The sequence below is a fragment of the Lactuca sativa genome, chromosome 1 (assembly GCF_002870075.4).
Source record: "Lactuca sativa cultivar Salinas chromosome 1, Lsat_Salinas_v11, whole genome shotgun sequence".
In the NCBI taxonomy this organism is placed as follows: domain Eukaryota; kingdom Viridiplantae; phylum Streptophyta; class Magnoliopsida; order Asterales; family Asteraceae; genus Lactuca; species Lactuca sativa.
The window spans coordinates 71,247,452-71,265,915 of record NC_056623.2 but is presented as its reverse complement, the minus strand read 5'-3'; the positions used below and the strand labels follow the sequence as shown (position 1 = coordinate 71,265,915).

Below are 18,464 nucleotides of genomic sequence, written 5' to 3'. Positions count from 1 at the left end.
TTAGTTGAGTTTTTTTAGACAAGAGGTTAAGTACGTTGAGTTTTCTTGAACAAACAAAACACGATTGAAGTTTTTTGAACGATTTGAAAACTTTGTTGGGCTAATAAGTCATTTTCCCTAATAAATAATTTTTATATTTTTATATTAAAGCTATGTTTGGAACACAACCGAAAAGTTAGTTTAATTGTTAATTGATAAAAAATGAAGTTTGACAAAACTAACTCATAAGCTAGAATATATAAAATAACATAAAAATACATTTAGGACAATTAGTTCTTCTATAATTAATTAAGAAAATATTTAAAATAATTTAAAAATGTTAATGAAAAGTTTAAGTAGTTTGAGAAAACTAACTTATAAGTTACTTTTTGGTTTGTGAAACCTGACAATTTAAAAAATTAAAAAAATAAATAAACTAGCTTATACCAGCTGTTGCGTGTGCTAAAGTCTAAACATTGTTTAAATATGTTTATAAAATATATTTTTAGAATAATAACTTAATTATAATAGGTTAACGATTTAAAAGATTGTAATTAATAAGTTCAATGTGGTTTATCATTTTATGTGAGTTTATCATTTTATGTGAGTTGTTATCTATAGACAATCCAAATCAGTTTAAACATAAACAAGATTAAGATTTATTATAATTTTAATGGATGGAAATAATTATAGACATAAAAGGTAGGAGGTAATTTAATTTCTCATATATAAAAAAATTCAATTAGTTAGATTGGTTGGTGATCAAATATTATCTAACTTCCAAGCACCATTAATAGAGTATGTGTACGATAGTATTTAATTAGTTATTGTTATGATCAAATAATTATATATTAGTAAAATTGAATGATTATAGTCGAAGTATATGTAGATTTTCACAAATTCACCTAAAGAGAAAAATTATACATAATCGTATCTAAGTAACATATTATGTACTCATGTTCATGTATAAATCATTTACAAATTGATCAGTAAAAATACCTAAACGGGTATCTAACTTTACCCTTTATATCTTACGTACAAGAAACCCTAGAATGAAACTTAGATCGACAAATTATGAACCTTGATGATGTTATTCATAACTTTTTAAGATCTAAATTCCCTTTTCTTTTTGGGTTTTCGGAATCATATAACTAAGGTTTTTTCTTCTAAGATGGATATGCAGAAATCAAATCATTAGGTATACAAGAAGATTTCTTCCAAACCCTAGAATGCATCTTTAGAATCTCCTTTGCTTTCTCCTTCATCTTGCTTCCACAATCCACTTGCAACACCAAGAAAAGCTTTCCGACCACCCCCAACTGCACCATCTCCTCTAGAACACGGGCGTTGCCGGAAAACATCGCCACCGAGTACAATATTCTCACCGCCCTTTCGCTAGCTATCGACGACACACGGAAGATCTTCTTGGAAACAACCGGTAAACCACCGCCATGTTTCAACAGATCCGCCCTTCCTTCTGCAGACTGACAAAGCTGGTCCAAAACGATCATAATCATCTCGGTGAGTCTCTTTTCTGTAGTATCGAGGAGGGTGTCGATTAACACCGGAACCACCCCTGCCTCCGCCGCTTTTATCCTATTCCGCCCCCATGGACAAACGCTGATGAGTAGTTTCAGTGTTGCTTTCGTGGCTTTTTGCGAGATTTGATCAACCAAGATGTGTACAAGCTCTGTGAAGAACTGAGTGTTTAATGACGTCACCTGTATAGGCTCCGCCACCTCGAACATTGATTTTAGTAGCATGACGGCGTAAGCGCGTGACTCGAAGCTGGCGGCGCGTTGCATCACCCGCGTCAACGTTACGACGAAATTTTCTGTCTTTCCGAACAAGGACTTAAGACCCGTTGGTGACAGCTTCAGATGGTAAAGGATTCTTAACGCTTCGTCGGCTTCGGTTGAAACACACCCATCGACGCCGGAAACTTCTCCGGCTCCGGTGGTTAAGATGGATGCTAGGTAATCAGCCGCAGAAACCGATTCCATCAACCGCCTGTTCTTTTCATTCTCCATAACAATTGTTTTTAACCTTTTCAAGCTCTTCATTTGTAACTGTGGAGACTTTGAATCCTTGAGGAGCTTTACGATTTCGGTTCTGGAGATCGGAAGGCGTGGCGTCGGAAACCTCTCGATGCCGGAAGACGCGTTAATGGTGCACCAAGATTGGATCAACCGGCGAAGGGTGTGATTTGGGGTGAGCTCAATATCAACGACGACTTGTTTGGTTACCGGACAAACGTCATTCTTCTGAGAGAACAACCATTTCTCGATGCTATCACGATCATATGTGATTCCGGTGGAGAGCGTTACAGGGTCTTTCATGATCTCAAGTGAAATTGGGCACAAGAAAAACCGAGGAACTTCAACATCGTTTTCGAGATCAGTCATTGTTATTGTATCAAGAGTTTGAACAAAAACCCAGAAATGATTTGAAGAAAGATTGGAAATTTGAGAGCTTTTTTGGTTATGAATGATGTATGTGGTTTTATTTATATATAGAGGACTTGTGAGGGGAATCAATTTTGTAAAAAGAAAAGTCAAAACACGTAAAATGTTTGACTTTTCAACCTCCATTTGATTTTGGTCATAAATGCATGTGGGATAAAACCCAAGTGTGCGTGCTGTGCTGATTGTGTTCATGGAGTGCCGCAATTAAAAACTTGTGGTACTGGTACATCGTTACTTGGGTTTTATTATTTTAACACTTTTATTTTATTATTTTATTTTATTTCTCAAAAGAAGTAATAAGAGGATTGCATGAGTTATGACTTATGATTCGGGTTAAAATGAATTATCTTTTGTATGGATCAACTTCTATTAATTAAACATTTGTGTTCAAAACATAATATAAATAATTAGTGTTTATATAAAAATAAAACCATTAAGATTATATTATGTATTAGAAATATATTTTGAGAAACTTTCAACTTATCTGATCCTTTTTAGTTATTTTTTAAATCGTCAGTGTGACTATTATGATTATTGGTCAAATACTTAAGTACGTGGTTACTAAAAAATAAAAATGTAAATGTAAATTAACAAATAATAAATAGAAAAAAGATAAGTGACATTACTAAATCGATGATCTTAGTTTTTGGGACTCTAGTGTGTAGAAAATAATAGCCATATAGAAAAGCGCAAAACTCCAGTGCCCACATATTATATGTAAGAGATGAATGAGCTCTACTAAAATTTCCAAAAAAATCAATAACGATAGCATTTGCTACCTAAGGTTGCAAACGGACTAGCTTTTATCAAGCAATGTGGGTGCAACCGTTCAAGTTAAATTTTATTGGGTTTAAGTGCTGAAATCGTGTTCAGGACATCTAAAAAACATAAAGACTTAGACTCAAATTCTTATCAATTTTTCAACCATATATCAAAGTTGTGAATATGGCTGTAAACGAAATGAACGAGGTCTTGTTTATGTTTGTTCATTTAAGTTAGCCAAATAAATGAATGGACACGAACGGATAAACGAATGAAGTTTTTTTTGTTCATGTTCGTGAGCATGCTAAACGAATATAAACGAAAGAACATAGACGAATAAAGATAAACAAAACATATATGAAGATATATTAACATAAATGAACATATAATACGGTAATGTAATCAAACACAATTAAGAATATATGAATATAAAAGAAACTTATATGAACAAATATAAACGAACGTAAACAAGCAACATAAACGAACGTTCACAAACATAATTGAATGAACGAGATTATTGTTCATGTTCATTCGTTTAAATAAAAGAACGAGAATTTGTGTTTATGTTCGTTCATTTATTAAACAAAGGAACATAAACGAATTTCCCGATGAACAGTTCACGGACAGTTCGACGAACTTTCAGTTCATTTACAGCTCTAGCTGCGAGCAAACCGATCCTTTATCAAGCTATTTGATTTGAAACTCGATTAAAGCTCATCTAAGTTGAGCAAGGACATGAGGTGAGCCTTTTATTTTCAGAATTTTATTTAAGGAGTTCCAACTTGTTGAGAGTTTTCTGTCCACATAAGGCGGTGCCATGCAACTCCTAATCAAAGGATCAAAAGCTATGGTCGTTCAAAATTGAGTTTCTTTTCGCCTCTTTAATCATATTCTCATGTATCCATGAAAGACTTTGCTAAATCCTCGATATGTTATGCATCACAAAATAATAAAACATATTTATGGGAAAAACAAACCAAATTCAGTTATAGGGGAAATGACAAATTAGCCCTACAATGTATTGAACATTTTCCTATTTAGTCCCTTAAGTTATTTATGTACTTTATGAGGGAACAAAATTGTTAATGACCTGCTTATTTGGTCCCTATAACCTACCATTCTCAGTTTCATGTACCAGATCATTTTTACTTAATTAAAAAAGTTAAATTGAATCCACATCACCTCTTCACCTCTTATCCACGTCTCCCTCCCCCCTTTCTATCTTCCTTTCTCTTTCTCTCTATCTCTCTCTCTCTCTCACACACACACACAACTAGCTAAGATTCCTTTTCATTTTCCAATGGCGAATTGCATGTTATTTCATTTTTTGATATAGACGTTGCTTAGCTTTCAAAGCCTTTTAACAGCACATGAAGATCCTACTTACAAGGACATACAAGTGGGAGTGACTCTTGACTTGAAATCAGGGGTATGGAAGGTCATTTATCATCGCATTACCATGGCTACATCTGACTTTTACAAATCCAATCCTCGCCACAAAACTAAGATAGTTTTTAAGACTAGGGATACCAAAGGAGAATCACTACATACCTTGTTTGTTGATGCTCTTTCTTTTGCTATTTTTACTCATCAATGTTTGCTTAATTATCATAAAATTTAATTTTGAGTACAAATATAGTGTGTTGATGGACATTCAACTCTGGAGCTTTTGTAGAACATTGAAGTGCAAGCGATAATAGGTCTAAATCAACAGTTAAAACAAGATTCATGTAGGTTTTAGAAGACAAAGCTAACATACCGATTCTTTCCTTCTCAATAAGTCCTTTTTCAAAATGAGAATCCTAATCTACATAGAATCTTTTTTTTGCTGTCGTTTTAGTATAGCCAGTTTAGATATGCATAACATTTGTTCGATGAAATGCCTGAAGGATATATGACAAGATAGAGATTTTTAACATGATTTCTGGATTCGTTAATGATTTCCGGAGTATGTCAATGGTGAGAGTTGTAGGTGAAGATGAAGATGGAGATATGTGGTGCTTGGGGTTAGTTTGTTAGTTTTGGTGCAAGTGGTGAATCACGTCCTGGGTTTGGAGGAGAAACGAGGGGTCAGGTTAAAAGAGGTGGAGCTTTTCAAAGTCAAAGTGTAATGCCTTGTTCCGAATCGCTTTCCTAATTCGGGACTATGGCCTGAAGATAGGTTATCATAAGGCTTAGGGCCTTTGGAAAGGAGAGACCGAGACCCATTTAGGTACATATAATATAATTGAGGTGATCTGGGAGTTTGGGTTGTGTCTTGGAGCCAATGGGTAAATCGGTAAAGTGGCATTTCGAGATATTTATGAATTTTGGATTTTCGTTTGGAAGATTTTGAGGTGAAGATAAGTTGATAGATATGTAGAGCTTCTCTCCACCTTTCCGTGGATATAAAGAACGTCAAAAACGGAGTTGAAACGAAGAAGTTATGGCCGTTTGAAGTTGGAGTGGTTCGGGCGAGTGATCGTTGACTTGTTGACCAAGCTCATTTAAGGCTCACGACATGAGGAGCGTCTGATGCACCAAAACCATAATTTTCGGGTATTTAAAGGTATAAGATGATTAGGGTTGTTTCCCCTCAGCCTTTTTCACTCCCAAGTCACTGAAAAACCCTAGATCCGGCCTTCTTGAGCCCTTGAGCCATTGTTGGTGGTATTGGTGTGCTATAGTGATTGATTTCCTTGAAGAAGAAGAAGGATCTATTGTATAGGTTCCTTTAGACGAGATAAGCTCCTTCTAGTGGCACTTCTGAGTTCATAAGCCTCTGTAAGTCTCAAAGATCCCACCTTTCTCTTCTAATCTTGCTAGATCTAGGTTATGGTTACTTTCTTTGCATGGGATCTTGAAGTATCATGCATGAGGGCTATAAAGTTAGCAACTTTATGGACCATTAAGTCATTTGCTATTCTAGAACCCTTAGATCTGGATTTTGGTGCAAATTATGGGCTCCAATTAGGGATGAGCATTAGAACCGCCGGAACCGGACCGGACCGGAACTGGTAATAGGTCCGGTTACCGGTTCTCCATTTTTATGAAAACCGGTCCCGGTTCTAAAAATTGGAACCGGTTTGACATTTTTTTCATTTTTTAAAATGCGCATAACTCACTCATATGAATTCGGAATTATTTAATTTTTTTATCCAACATGTAATTTGGAGTTTGTAATTCATTTTTGACGGTACAAACATATGTTTTGGTTAGATATTGAATCAGACACATGCCCCGAAAGAAAACATATCGATGCTGCATTTTTTTTATTTTATTATTATTTTTTTTTAATCTGTCCAATTTTTTAAATGTGCATAACTCATTCATATGACGTCGGAATTACTTAATTTTTTCCTAGCATGCAATTTGGTGTTTGTAGTTCATTTTAGACTATCAAAACACATATTTTGGTTAGATATTGAGTCAGTAATAGACCCCGGAAGACAACATATCAATGCTGCGTTTTTTCTGTTTTGACATTTTTTATTTTTTTGGAATCTGTCCCCGCTTTTAAAATGCGCATAACTCACTCATGTGAAGTCGGAATTACTTGATTCTTTTTTCATCATGTAATTTAGTATTTTTACTTCAATTTAGAATGTAAAAAGTCATAATTTGGTTAAATATTGAATCATTTACAAGCTCCGGAAGATAGCATATAATCTTTAGTATTTCAACCGGTTCTACTTTGAAAATTGACTGGAAAACCGGGACCGAAACCGGAACCGGCGCTAGAACCGGCGGTCCGATTCCCGGTTCTTATAATATAGGAAAACCGGTTCCGGTTCCGAACCGGTCCGGTTTTAAAGCTCATCCCTAGCTCCAACTTTGAATCTTGATGTTTATACCCATCTTTTGACCTAACTAGTATTTAAGTCATGTATTGGACATATGTGACTAAAAAGCTTCGATTTTATGGTCCTTGAGGTCAAGGAAGACCCTCTAGGCTGTCCCATGTTAAGTCTTAATGGATTAGGAGCTTAATGCTCGTTTTTGGTCAGATCTGAACTCACGACGTGAGGAATGAAGCCTCATGACGTGAGAACGTATTCGTGGAAGATTCTGGGCCAAATTCGCGACCTAACGACGTGAGCATAAGGTGCTCACAACGTGAGAACCTTTTATGCAAGTTTTGGACTCTTTGAATGTTGGCTAGTTTGGTCTTGGACTTATCCTTTGGTTTGGGCTCATAATGGACTAAGGATTTTAGAGTAATGGACTTTTGGTTGGGCTTGCCCTAATGGGCCTTGGATGGTGAATTGGGCCTTAGTGGGCCCAATGGAGTTAGGCCTTATTTGGGCCCAATGGGCTTGGTTAGTTGGACCATTTATGGGATTAGTGTTGGGTGGTTTTGCCAAGGGTAATTATTAAAGAATGGTTTGGTTGATTGGTCCAGTTTGTGGAAGCCGGTTCGTTGCAGCTGCAACAATTATGAGATTTTGTTAGGGTGCAAAGTCATGCTTGGATGTAATGTTTTAGGCTTTCCTCTTTGTATGTGTAAATGGGTTGAGTCTTTCCTATAAATAGGAAGTGAGTGACTCCCATTATGTAAGAGTCCATTTTGGAGATTTTGTATTTGCCATTTGAGGTGAGTTCTTCTCACTATATCAACAGGGTCTAAGGCACCAATGTTGGCCCTTTTCAGATTTGTATTCGGGTTATTTCATGATATGCTTATTGATTTACATCCTGGTAGTTAGGATGGTGATATGCTTAGTGACCTGGTTAGGTCGGTATCATGGTATATAGGATGATGCTATATTAGTGACCGGTTAGGTCTGTATCCAACACTTGCAACATATTTTAGAAGTTATCTTCATCATTTAATCTGATTGAAAGTTTGATAGCATCAACATGACAACATGAACTTAAGTTCCATAAAAAACCATTGTCAAAGGAGGAGTAAGAAGTATTGCTCTGTAACAATAGAAGTCACCTGCAACACAATTACACCAAAAGATAAATGAAAGTGTATTTAATAAAAGAAAATTACAGAAAAAATATTAATAAAAGACAAAATGACAATTTATAATGGTTTGATCATTACCTGCATTGTACAGATTTAATCTACAACTGCAACATAGATCTCTAGAAACGAATGAAATAACTACATAAGCATATATCAATGGAGTAAGGGCTAATTAGTAATTACATACGTTTATTACCACCAACCTGAACGTCAATCGAACTAAGAGTCAACAAACTTGCACATAAGAGTTAGAGATAGATTAGCGTATGGGTTCACACACACACACACAGAGTTAGAGAGAGAGAGAGAGAAATATGCCTTCATCGTACCCTATCCCTTTGAATCGAATCAATTTTTTCTTCATTTCCTACAAGATTTGTATAAGTCAAACATGAAAATGATTTGCAGTGAGTGGAAGTAAAATCAAATTAGGGGTGTGTATTTGTTCTCTTGTTTTGGCCTTAAAAGCAGAGCATATGCCTGCAAAATTGTTAACATCAATTTCAATTTTACACAAGATCGACAAGAAATTATGAAAAATGTGATCGTTAATTTGCATACCTGAATGGTTCCTAGGGCAAAAAGTGCGATTCCGATGTTGCGGTGAGTGTTGTATTCGATCCCGATGGAGTCGCTGCTGAGTTTCAGTCTGGTGGCCCATCCGGCTACTCCGACGACATAGGCGGAAGCTTGGCTGGTGACGTGGACCAGGTATTTGCGCAAAGGAGGTTGGTAGACGCTCGCCACCATATGCTCGGTCGATTTTCGTCTATTTTGGCAAAGGAGCTTCTCAAAAGCCAGCGGGTCACCGCCGTGCGCACTGAAGAGATCTGCCTCTCCGGTGGTCTTGTTCGTCAGAAAATAAAGTACCTTCGTTATCTCCGTAAGCGTATGATCACCAAGCCGTCTCATGGTCCCATTTAATTCCGTGCTCCTTCGAAGATCCTGTGGTGTACCATCCGAGGTCAGGTGGTTATTGACAAAGACCAACTAGGACCAATGTATGAAGTGTTTTGATAAAAGCTACACTAACTCTTGAATATTTGTTTGTCAAGAAATGGTTATTGACAAGAGAATATTATAGGTCAAGGAGTCAGTGGGAGTCTTAATTATCTTGAAAGGTTTCAAGAACAAATCAAATAAACCTTATCGATCATCACTAGCACACGAGTTGAGGTTTACAACCTATCGTGTTGACATTATTTTGTTTATGTGCTGTTCCAATTAAGTTAATTATGCATGTGAGTTATATGAGTTCTCATTTTGAACGCATAAAAGGCAAGGCACCTTAATCAATGAAAGGTACATTGATAGGAAAGGGTGAGCTGCTTAATTACTTGGAAGACATGGTGGGCAGCTGTGCTACCATAAGGCAAGAAATCAAGATTAAGAAAGTTCGGTCCATATGAGTTTGAATTTGTCGTAAACTTTGGTTTTAACAAATTTACATGGATAGGAACACATACACCGTTTAAATCTAAGTGTCATAAGATTTCCTCCTTCATGAAAATGATTGTGAGGAAATGCTTTCACTAAGAAAGATTTTAAGAAGATAGTGATTGTAAAATTGCATTCTCAAATTCGATTATGGTTACGGTATCCCTTTCCATAATTTGAATTGTGAGGTTTGGCAATTAGTCTTAATTGTTTAGACACACATATGAACTATCTAAGGCAAAAGTGTATAAGTTCAAGAAGCCTTGATAAAAGATTATCAAAGCATTAAGTATTAGAAACATGAACTTAAGAAATTCAATAAGTATTGTTTTTCTGAAAGTTAAGATGTTTATGAATACATGTCAAAGCTAGTGGGAGCATAAATGTTATGATTGTATGATTATTAAGGCACGTATTGCAAGTTGGCAATATTAATTATAGAAAACAAGAGTTATACCTTGCAAAGTCGTAAGGGTTGTAAAGTTGTTTTACTATAATTAAGGGAGAGAATATTATGCTTCATTTCAAATTTAAAGGCTTAAATAGTGGAATGTTAATAAATTTAGTCAAAGGTACATAGTGTGTTCTCAATTTTTGACTATGATTACGGCATTCCTCTTCATAGTTCGAATTTTGAGAACATAGCAAATAAAATATTATGGCAGAAGATTGATAAAGTATCATATCTTTATTATGCATCGTGTCCCATACGCTTCGGGTATAGGATTGATTGCAAATGCTATAATATTTTACCATTCTAAAATTTTCCAAATGTCTAGCGCATTTAGAGGGAAAAGGACTAGAATCGGTTTTGACTAAAATAATTAAACAACTATCAAAGGACAATCCAAAGTTCGATGAGGATTGGTTGCTTGTGAATAGTTGGAAGTATAGTATTGGAAAATATGGAAATGTTTCCATATTGGATGGACCATATCGACATCATTACGAATAGATAAGATTCTATTAAGAATGAGTTGTCATATGGAAAATATGGAAGCGTGTCCATATTGGGAATTGAATATGGAAAATCTATGTCTAGATTAGAAACTTTTATGCAAAAGGATGTTCAAAGGAATGTACTTTGAGTGAGAGACATCATATCTAAGGAATTGTCTTGTAACAATCTCCGATAGAGGACTTTGTAATATCATTGGCAATAGTCTTTGTGACTTTGGTGCAGTGACATTACGAAAGTATCATTGCATAAAAATGTTAGAATCTAGCATATTCTATAAGTAGCAAGAATTTGATATTCTTTCACTTATGAAAAGGATTTGGAGTTGTGAAATGAGAATGATTGGAAATGTGTTCAATTTGATCTATTTCACAAAGTAAGAACCATAGGTAAACATTGTGTGCATGCTAGGAACATGGGACAAGTGTAATAATTCAAGTAAGTAGTTGATTACCCGAAACAACAAATAATGAGTAATCGATATGGTGATAAATAAAAGGTGTTTTATTTATACTCAATGGTTTGAGGCCATATGGGATTAGTATTATTCTTGTGTTTCACTTTGCATGTTTTGACTTCCTGAATAATTTAATTGGTTAAGAACTGTCAAATTATTCGAACGGGCCACGGTCATTCATATGTTGGAAGTAGGTATGAATAAAGACTGTCGTGAATTGGTGTGTGGATTGTCTAAAGAGCATTAGACATAAGCAAATGTTTGCTGCAACGTTCATGAGTGCTTATGAATGTGATTTGAGCATTGGATTAAACCCACGCTCACTTGGATCACTCCATGAATTGTATCACGAGTGATTGGTGAGACGATAACATCTTATATTCTTGAAACCGAGATATGTGAGTTGTATCTTGCAAATCGGTTGCACATTGATAATATGTAAATGCACCAGTAACTTGGTGTTATAAAACATATTGTTGTGTGTGATTCGGTGAGTAAGTGCAAGCGAGCATTGAATCAAATTTTATCCGTTCCTTTTATCCAAAGTAGGATAAAAGCGATATCTTTGTGCCCCTCAATGATTTAGTGATGACAAACGTAAATGCTCGGCCGGGCTAGGGCTAATTTGATTTGTTCAATTAGTCAGTCGTCATAAATTGGAAGTCGAGATATAGTACAAAGAGAATGATTTGAAATCATATCTCATATGATATCTAGAATGGAGGAATATATGATCCCTTATCTAAAGGACACGCATATCTGATATGATCAGAGTTGATAGCGGCTTTGGAAAGCTACGATTGCATATCAGGATCTGAAGTCATACGCATAATAGTTATTAGAGTTATCCAAGTGGGAGATTGTTGGATTAGTGTCTAAGTCCATAACTATTTTGGTATGTACTTGACCCGATGGTGCATGGTCCTTTTGGGTTGCCTTCACCAAAGCAACTTGATAGGATGAATTATGGAGAGAAAGGATTAAATATGATTTATTAATATATTATGGGAATAATATATTAAAGGAGAAATCATATTGTTTAATTAATATTAGTCAATAATTAATTGGTAATTAGTTTTGTGACTAAAAGAGATTAATTAAACTTAAGGGACTGGAATTGTAATTATAAGATAATTGCAATATGGGCTATGGATTGTTTTAAATTAAGGAGTGGACGAATTCTATGGGAAACCCATGGGGAAATCGTCCAAGGCCTTAATTAAAGGAGTTCATGGGTTGCTTAGGGCTTAAGCATCCAAATTAGGGTTTTCTTGTTAGATAACCCTAATAGCCTCACTATATATATGACCCTTATGATCCAAAAACGTAGCTAAGCTTCCTTCTAGGGTTTCACACGTTTTAGGGCAGCCTCCATCCTCTCCCCTCTTCATCCTCTTGCTCTTGGTGTTTGTGAACCATTAGAGGAGTGACATTTGTGACTCTAAGCTTTCTAAAGTCAATACAAGGAGATTTGGGATTGTTATTGCTACATAACAATCAAGGTAACATCTTAAACCTATTCTCATGTTAATATGATTACTTGAATGCTAGAATTAGGGTTTATAGTCTTGGATATCTTGCATGTACAATAGAGAAACCTAGATCCAAACATTAAGGTTTGTATGAGCACATAGGATGTTCTTATGACCCAAACCCATCATCTAGAACTAGAATTTTTGTGCATTTTCTCCATATTAGGGAGAGTTTGAGTGGATGGATTCCATAAAGTTGGCAACTTTAGGGATCCTTGAGGTCCCTTTGAGGTTTAGTGTTCCAGATTTGAGATTTGGTTGGATTTTGGCTCTTGCATGAGATTTTTGACCTCATTTCCACCATTGTTATTGTTAGATTAAGGTGTCTAAGCTCATAACAAAATTGGTATATACTTGTAAATCAAAGCAATGTCTTTTTTAGGTTGCCCTCTTAACTAGAAATAGCTAGAAATGATATTATGAGAGAGAAAAAAAATTGTTAATATATTAATTAGAAATAGATAATTGATATGTTAATTAGTTATGTGATTAATAAATTAACATAAGATCAATAGTTAAATAATTTATTTGTTAATTTATATGGTGAATAAATTAACAGGAAATCAATTAGAATTAATTAATTATTAATTAGAATTAATGTGGAATTAATTTGTGATTAATTAGGATTAATTAAAGGTGCAATTGGTGAACTGTAATTGTTTAGTAGTTGAACAAAAGAAGCAATTCTAGAACCCTTCATGGCATGGACGGTTCTGGAGGCTCTTCTAGGGTTTCTGAAAGCCTCCTAGATGCAGATAAGGAAAAGATTTGAATTAGGATTAAATATATTATTTAATTATTTCAAATCTAGCTTTGCCTGCAAGTTACCTAAACTATAAATAGGAGCCCTTGGCTCATTATTTTGGTTCATGACCTTCCGAAGAAGCATAGGAATGAAATTACTACCTATCTCCTCTCTCTCCTCATCATTCTAGGGTTTCTAGGGTTTTGGGTACAAACCATTATAGGCACTAAACTTTTGGTACTTGCTTTTCAAGGTTTTCAAGAGGAAATTTTGTTTGGTTATTTACTATAATAATCAAAAGGTATGTAAACCCTAACTCTATGTTTATTTTGATTATTATAGAGTTCCTTTAGGGTTCTTGATGTTCATAGTTTATTGCTATAAATAGAGAAAACATAGATTCAAATAGGTTGCATTTGAACTTATGAGTTAAGTATTTTTGCGCCTCATGCATAGATTTATAACCTATAAAACCTATCAGTTATGACCTAGCTTGGGAAAGACATGCATGGCTATAAAGCAACGATTTATATGACTCATTTAGTGTAAGAAAGCCTTCTAGATGAGATGAGTGTGTGGCTTAATGGATTAAGGGTTTAATCCATTAAGCTGTTTAGGATTAGTTCCTACAACGTGGTGATATGCTCACCACGTCAGGATGGATAAAGTTCTCGCGACTGTTTTGTCCGGAGATTGCCACTTCGTGGAAAATGATGGGCCACTATGTAGTGGGCATCAAAGATGTCTTTTAGGGCTGTTGACTATGACTGTTGACCATTGACTTTTTGACCGATTTGAAATTTGGTCAAACATTGAGAGGTGTTAAGCTATAGCCTCAAGTTTAGCTTGTGATTTGTTTAGGAGGTTTGTGTAGTTGATTCTATGGGACTTTGAGTAGTGGACTTCAACTTTTCACTCAAGTGATTATTATGATGTGTTGTATGTGATATTTTCGAGAACTCACTAAGTTTTGTGCTTTTAGTTATAGATTAAACGTGTTTTAGGTAGGTACTTATCGGATTGTGAAGGCGGGACCATACACACACCTCAACCATTTTATTATTTGAGATTCCATATTCTCTTCTTATAACTCTGATTTTTCAATTATGGTTTATAAACAAGTGGTTTGGCTTGAATGTAACTTTAATAAAAATGAGAGTTTATTCTATTTTAAAAATGAAAAAATTACTCTGGAATTTGGGACGTTACACGCCTGCAAAGTTTCTCCAGAAGCTCGATAACTAAATTAGAAGCCTTAAAAAGAGAGAAGAAAAACAAAGGCAAGCTTCCAAGAACATAATTGACAAGAGTTAACCAACCTCTAAAATAAAGACTTTTTGCTTCCAAGCGGAAAGCTTGGAATGAACTCTATCAACTATGGGTTGCCAATTTTTTTAAAGATTCATATTGGCACCAACCGAGACTCCTAAGTATTTGAACGAAAAGGAGGCCTCTTCACATCCAAGAATCCTAGCACAACTTGACACTTCATTTTTAGAAACACCGATACAAAACACCTTTGACTTATGAAACTTAACTTTTAAATCGGAAGTGACATAGAAGCACTTAAGAATGCGAGTCAAGTTAGCAAAATTTGAACTCACCCAATTCCCCACAAATAAAGCATTGCCAACATAAAATAAGTGCGATAATTCGGGTCCATCTTTTGGAATTTTGACACCTTGAAAAAGAGATATTTAACAACCAGTTCTCATGACAACATTTAAGCCCTCCATGGCACTAATGAAATGAAACGAAGATAAAGGGTTGCCTTGACGGACGCGTATGGATGCCTTGATCGACCCTTGATTATTAACGACTAGTAGCTAAAATGTTGATAAGAACCGAAGCTCTAGAAGATGAAAGACACCCCTTTATAAAAAGAATCTATTTATTTCCAAACCCCATTTGACACATAACAATTCTAAATATTTCCAATGTATAGAGTCAAGGCTTTGTCGAAATAAACCTTGAAAAGAAACAACTAATTTTTGTTTTTTTTCGCCCACGTACACACCTCGTTAATAATCAAGGGCCCGTCGAGAATGTTTCTCCTTTAATAAAGCCGGTTGGAACTTCATCGATCACCGAACCAATAACTATTTGTAGTCTAGAAGTAAGAGCCTTGTCAGTAATCTTGTACATGCACCTGATGCGGCTAGCCGGCTAATGGGCCGGAAGTCATTTAGAGTAAGAGGAGTTACAACCTCTAGAAAGACAACCAACTTCCTAAAGTGTTTCACGTATCTCATAACGCTGTCTTGCATTATAGGCCAAAAGTGTTTAATAAATTTTAAGGTGAACCCTTCTGCCCCAGAGCTTTCTCGCTCCCACAATTCCAAATAACATCTTTAATCTCGTCAAGTTCAAAAGGTTCCTCTAGAAAACATTTATCCTCGTTAGCCAATTTTTTGAAATTGGAATTAATAAACTTATACGAGTTTTATATTGCCCACGGAATTTGTTTCTAAAAAATTATCAAATTTACTCACCCAATGTCCATTTATCATAAGGCAACAAGATTGCTTCTCTTGTTTGTTTTTTGATAGAGTTATGGAAAATCTTGAGTTTTCATCCCCATCACATAATCATTTCATCCGAAATTTCTGAACTAGATCCATCTTCACCAACTTTTCCATCTCCAAATTTTTTTGCTTGGAATCTCTCCTTAAAGCAATTTCACTATCTGAAAGCATCCTCACCTCAGCCTGTAATTCGATTTCCTTTTCTCTTCTTTTAAATCTCCACCAGCCTCCAAGCTCTAATGATATCATTGACGTATCGAAACTCCGCTCAAATACCCCACAATAAATAATAACATTTATAAAACGTTGATTATCAATTAAGTCAAAACTTTTTATAAATATTTTTCAAGTTATAAATTGGACTTTTAGATTAACCTAAAATGGTTGGTTCAAGCTACCCAAGTTAGAGCTTGTCTTATCTTGTTTGTAGCGTAGTGGCACCTAACTTGAAATTGGAATAACAATAGCATGGTCAATAAATGAAAAGCAAATGCCAAGAGCCAAGTATTAAGTGAGTGGATTGGATTCATGCATGCTTTGGCGGTGGCTGGTTGCCAGCCAATACATCGTCTGACGCTAACAAAAGTCAAACCTTCTTTCACCAAAAAAATAAAGTAATTAGTAAGTCAATATGGGTTGCCCACAACTCTTGAAGTTGATCGAAGGATTAATCGGTATATATTCCTTTTTTGGCCACGATGTGAACGTTTTAGTTCTGATTCACAAGATAAGTTCTTTTTCTTTCTCTTACTTAAAAAAAAAAGATAAAACTAAATAAAAGATAGAAATTTTATAACACAATCACAAATTTTAGACTATAGTAATTTTCGATTAGCTTGTAGTAATTTAAAATTTTGGTCACATTTGTTTATTAACTGATTAACATGAGATGTCTTTAATTTTTGACTGTTGAAATTGGTAAAATAAAATGTGTGTGTATATATATATATATATATATATAGAGAGAGAGAGAGAGAGAGAGAGAGAGAGAGAGAGAGAGAGAGAGAGAGAGAGAGAGAGAGAGAGAGAGAGAGAGAGAGAGAGAGAGGTGGGTTCAATTGAGAAAATAAAAAAGGTTGAGAATTGGGGAATCATTCTCAGCCACTCATTTAATCTAAGCATAAAAGACACGGTGACAAACTTATAAATATCGTAATAACCTTCAATCTCAAATACGTAACTATAGAGAATTCGATAACTGTGCGTTCATCATCAAAATTTTTCATCCAACCTTCAATAATCATCCAGATTTCTTCAACTAAACCAGAATTTCTTCGCTGTTCATGAAATTGGAATCGGAGTTTTGGACTCGCAGTCACAATCGACATTGAGGGACTTAGAATCGGTAATCACAGGTTCCCAATCGGATTTTCGGAAATCAAAATCAAATTGAGAAATCGATCAGAGATAGGATGTAGCATCTGAAGTCGAAATCGGAAGTATATGATGATTTGGAATTGATAACTTAATGTTTTTAACATTTTTAAAATAGTTAACTTGTTTGCACTCCAACTGTTTGATGAAATGCATAAACTAAATTATCACGTTATATTCACATATGAATGTTTTCTCACCTGAATCAGTATATGATTATTAAAAACACAAAACAAATATGCAAGTCTGTATGTTATTCATATGTGAATAACATATAAAAATTATATATATTTGTCAAAATACCTTCAATATTCATAAGTGAATATACCTTGTAATATTTATATGTGAATATACTGTGTAATATTCATAAGTGAATATATCATCTAATATTCACAAGTGAATATACTCTGTAATATTCACATGTGATATACCATGTAATACTATGTAATATTCACATATAAAATATTATTTAATACTCATAAGTGAATATATCATCTAATATTCACAAGTGAATAGACTATGTTAATATTCACAAGTGAATTCATCGTCCAATATTAAAATATGAATATACTATGTTTATTATATGTTATATTCATATATGAATGATACTTAAATTATAAAAAAAAATCATACTTTTTATTCATAAGTGAATAACGAATGTACTGTAATAAAACCTGATGCATTGTTATTCATTTATGAATAACGATAGCTGAAAATATATAAAAAAAAAATATTGTATATTAAAACTATATCAATATGGATGTCTATTTGTAGAGGATAAAAAATTATGAATTTTGGTATATTTAAAATCATTTTTTTGATAAAAATAGCTTATAAAAATTAAAAAAAAAAACGAAAAAAACTATGTTTTTGTATATATATTAAGGTAATGATTAGGAAAGTTTAAGAAAATATGTTATGTTGGAAAACACATGAGCATTCGTTTCCCATTTTCGCCGGTACGTTGGAGGCTTTTACGGCAAAAATAAATGATTGGCTGAGAATGATTCCCCCATTCTCAACCTTTTTTTTTCTCAATTGAACCCTCCCCTATCTATATATATATATATATATATATATATATATATTATATATATATATATATATATATATATATATATATATATATATATATATATATATATATATATATAAAGTCGTCAACATTGTATTATCAATACATAAAATCTTCTACATTTAATTATTTAAAAATTAAATTATTATTATAAGAATATCTAACGTTAAATTTGGAAAAAAATTACAAAAAAGACCATTA

General features: G+C 34.3%; 1 protein-coding gene across 1 annotated transcript; it reads right to left on the bottom strand.

The window, feature by feature from the left end:
- Positions 1-912: 912 nt before the first annotated feature.
- On the bottom strand, positions 913-2,452 carry LOC111916638 (E3 ubiquitin-protein ligase PUB23). Its single transcript, XM_023912307.2, has one exon. It carries the CDS (start codon positions 2,382-2,384, stop codon positions 1,146-1,148), a length of 1,239 nt encoding a protein of 412 aa, XP_023768075.1. The 5' UTR covers positions 2,385-2,452; the 3' UTR covers positions 913-1,145.
- Between the last annotated feature and the right edge of the window lie 16,012 nt (positions 2,453-18,464).

Excerpts from the sequence above, each read along its gene's own strand:
- LOC111916638 (XM_023912307.2), bottom strand. The coding sequence starts at position 2,384 with ATGACTGATCTCGAAAACGATGTTGAAGTTCCTCGGTTTTTCTTGTGC.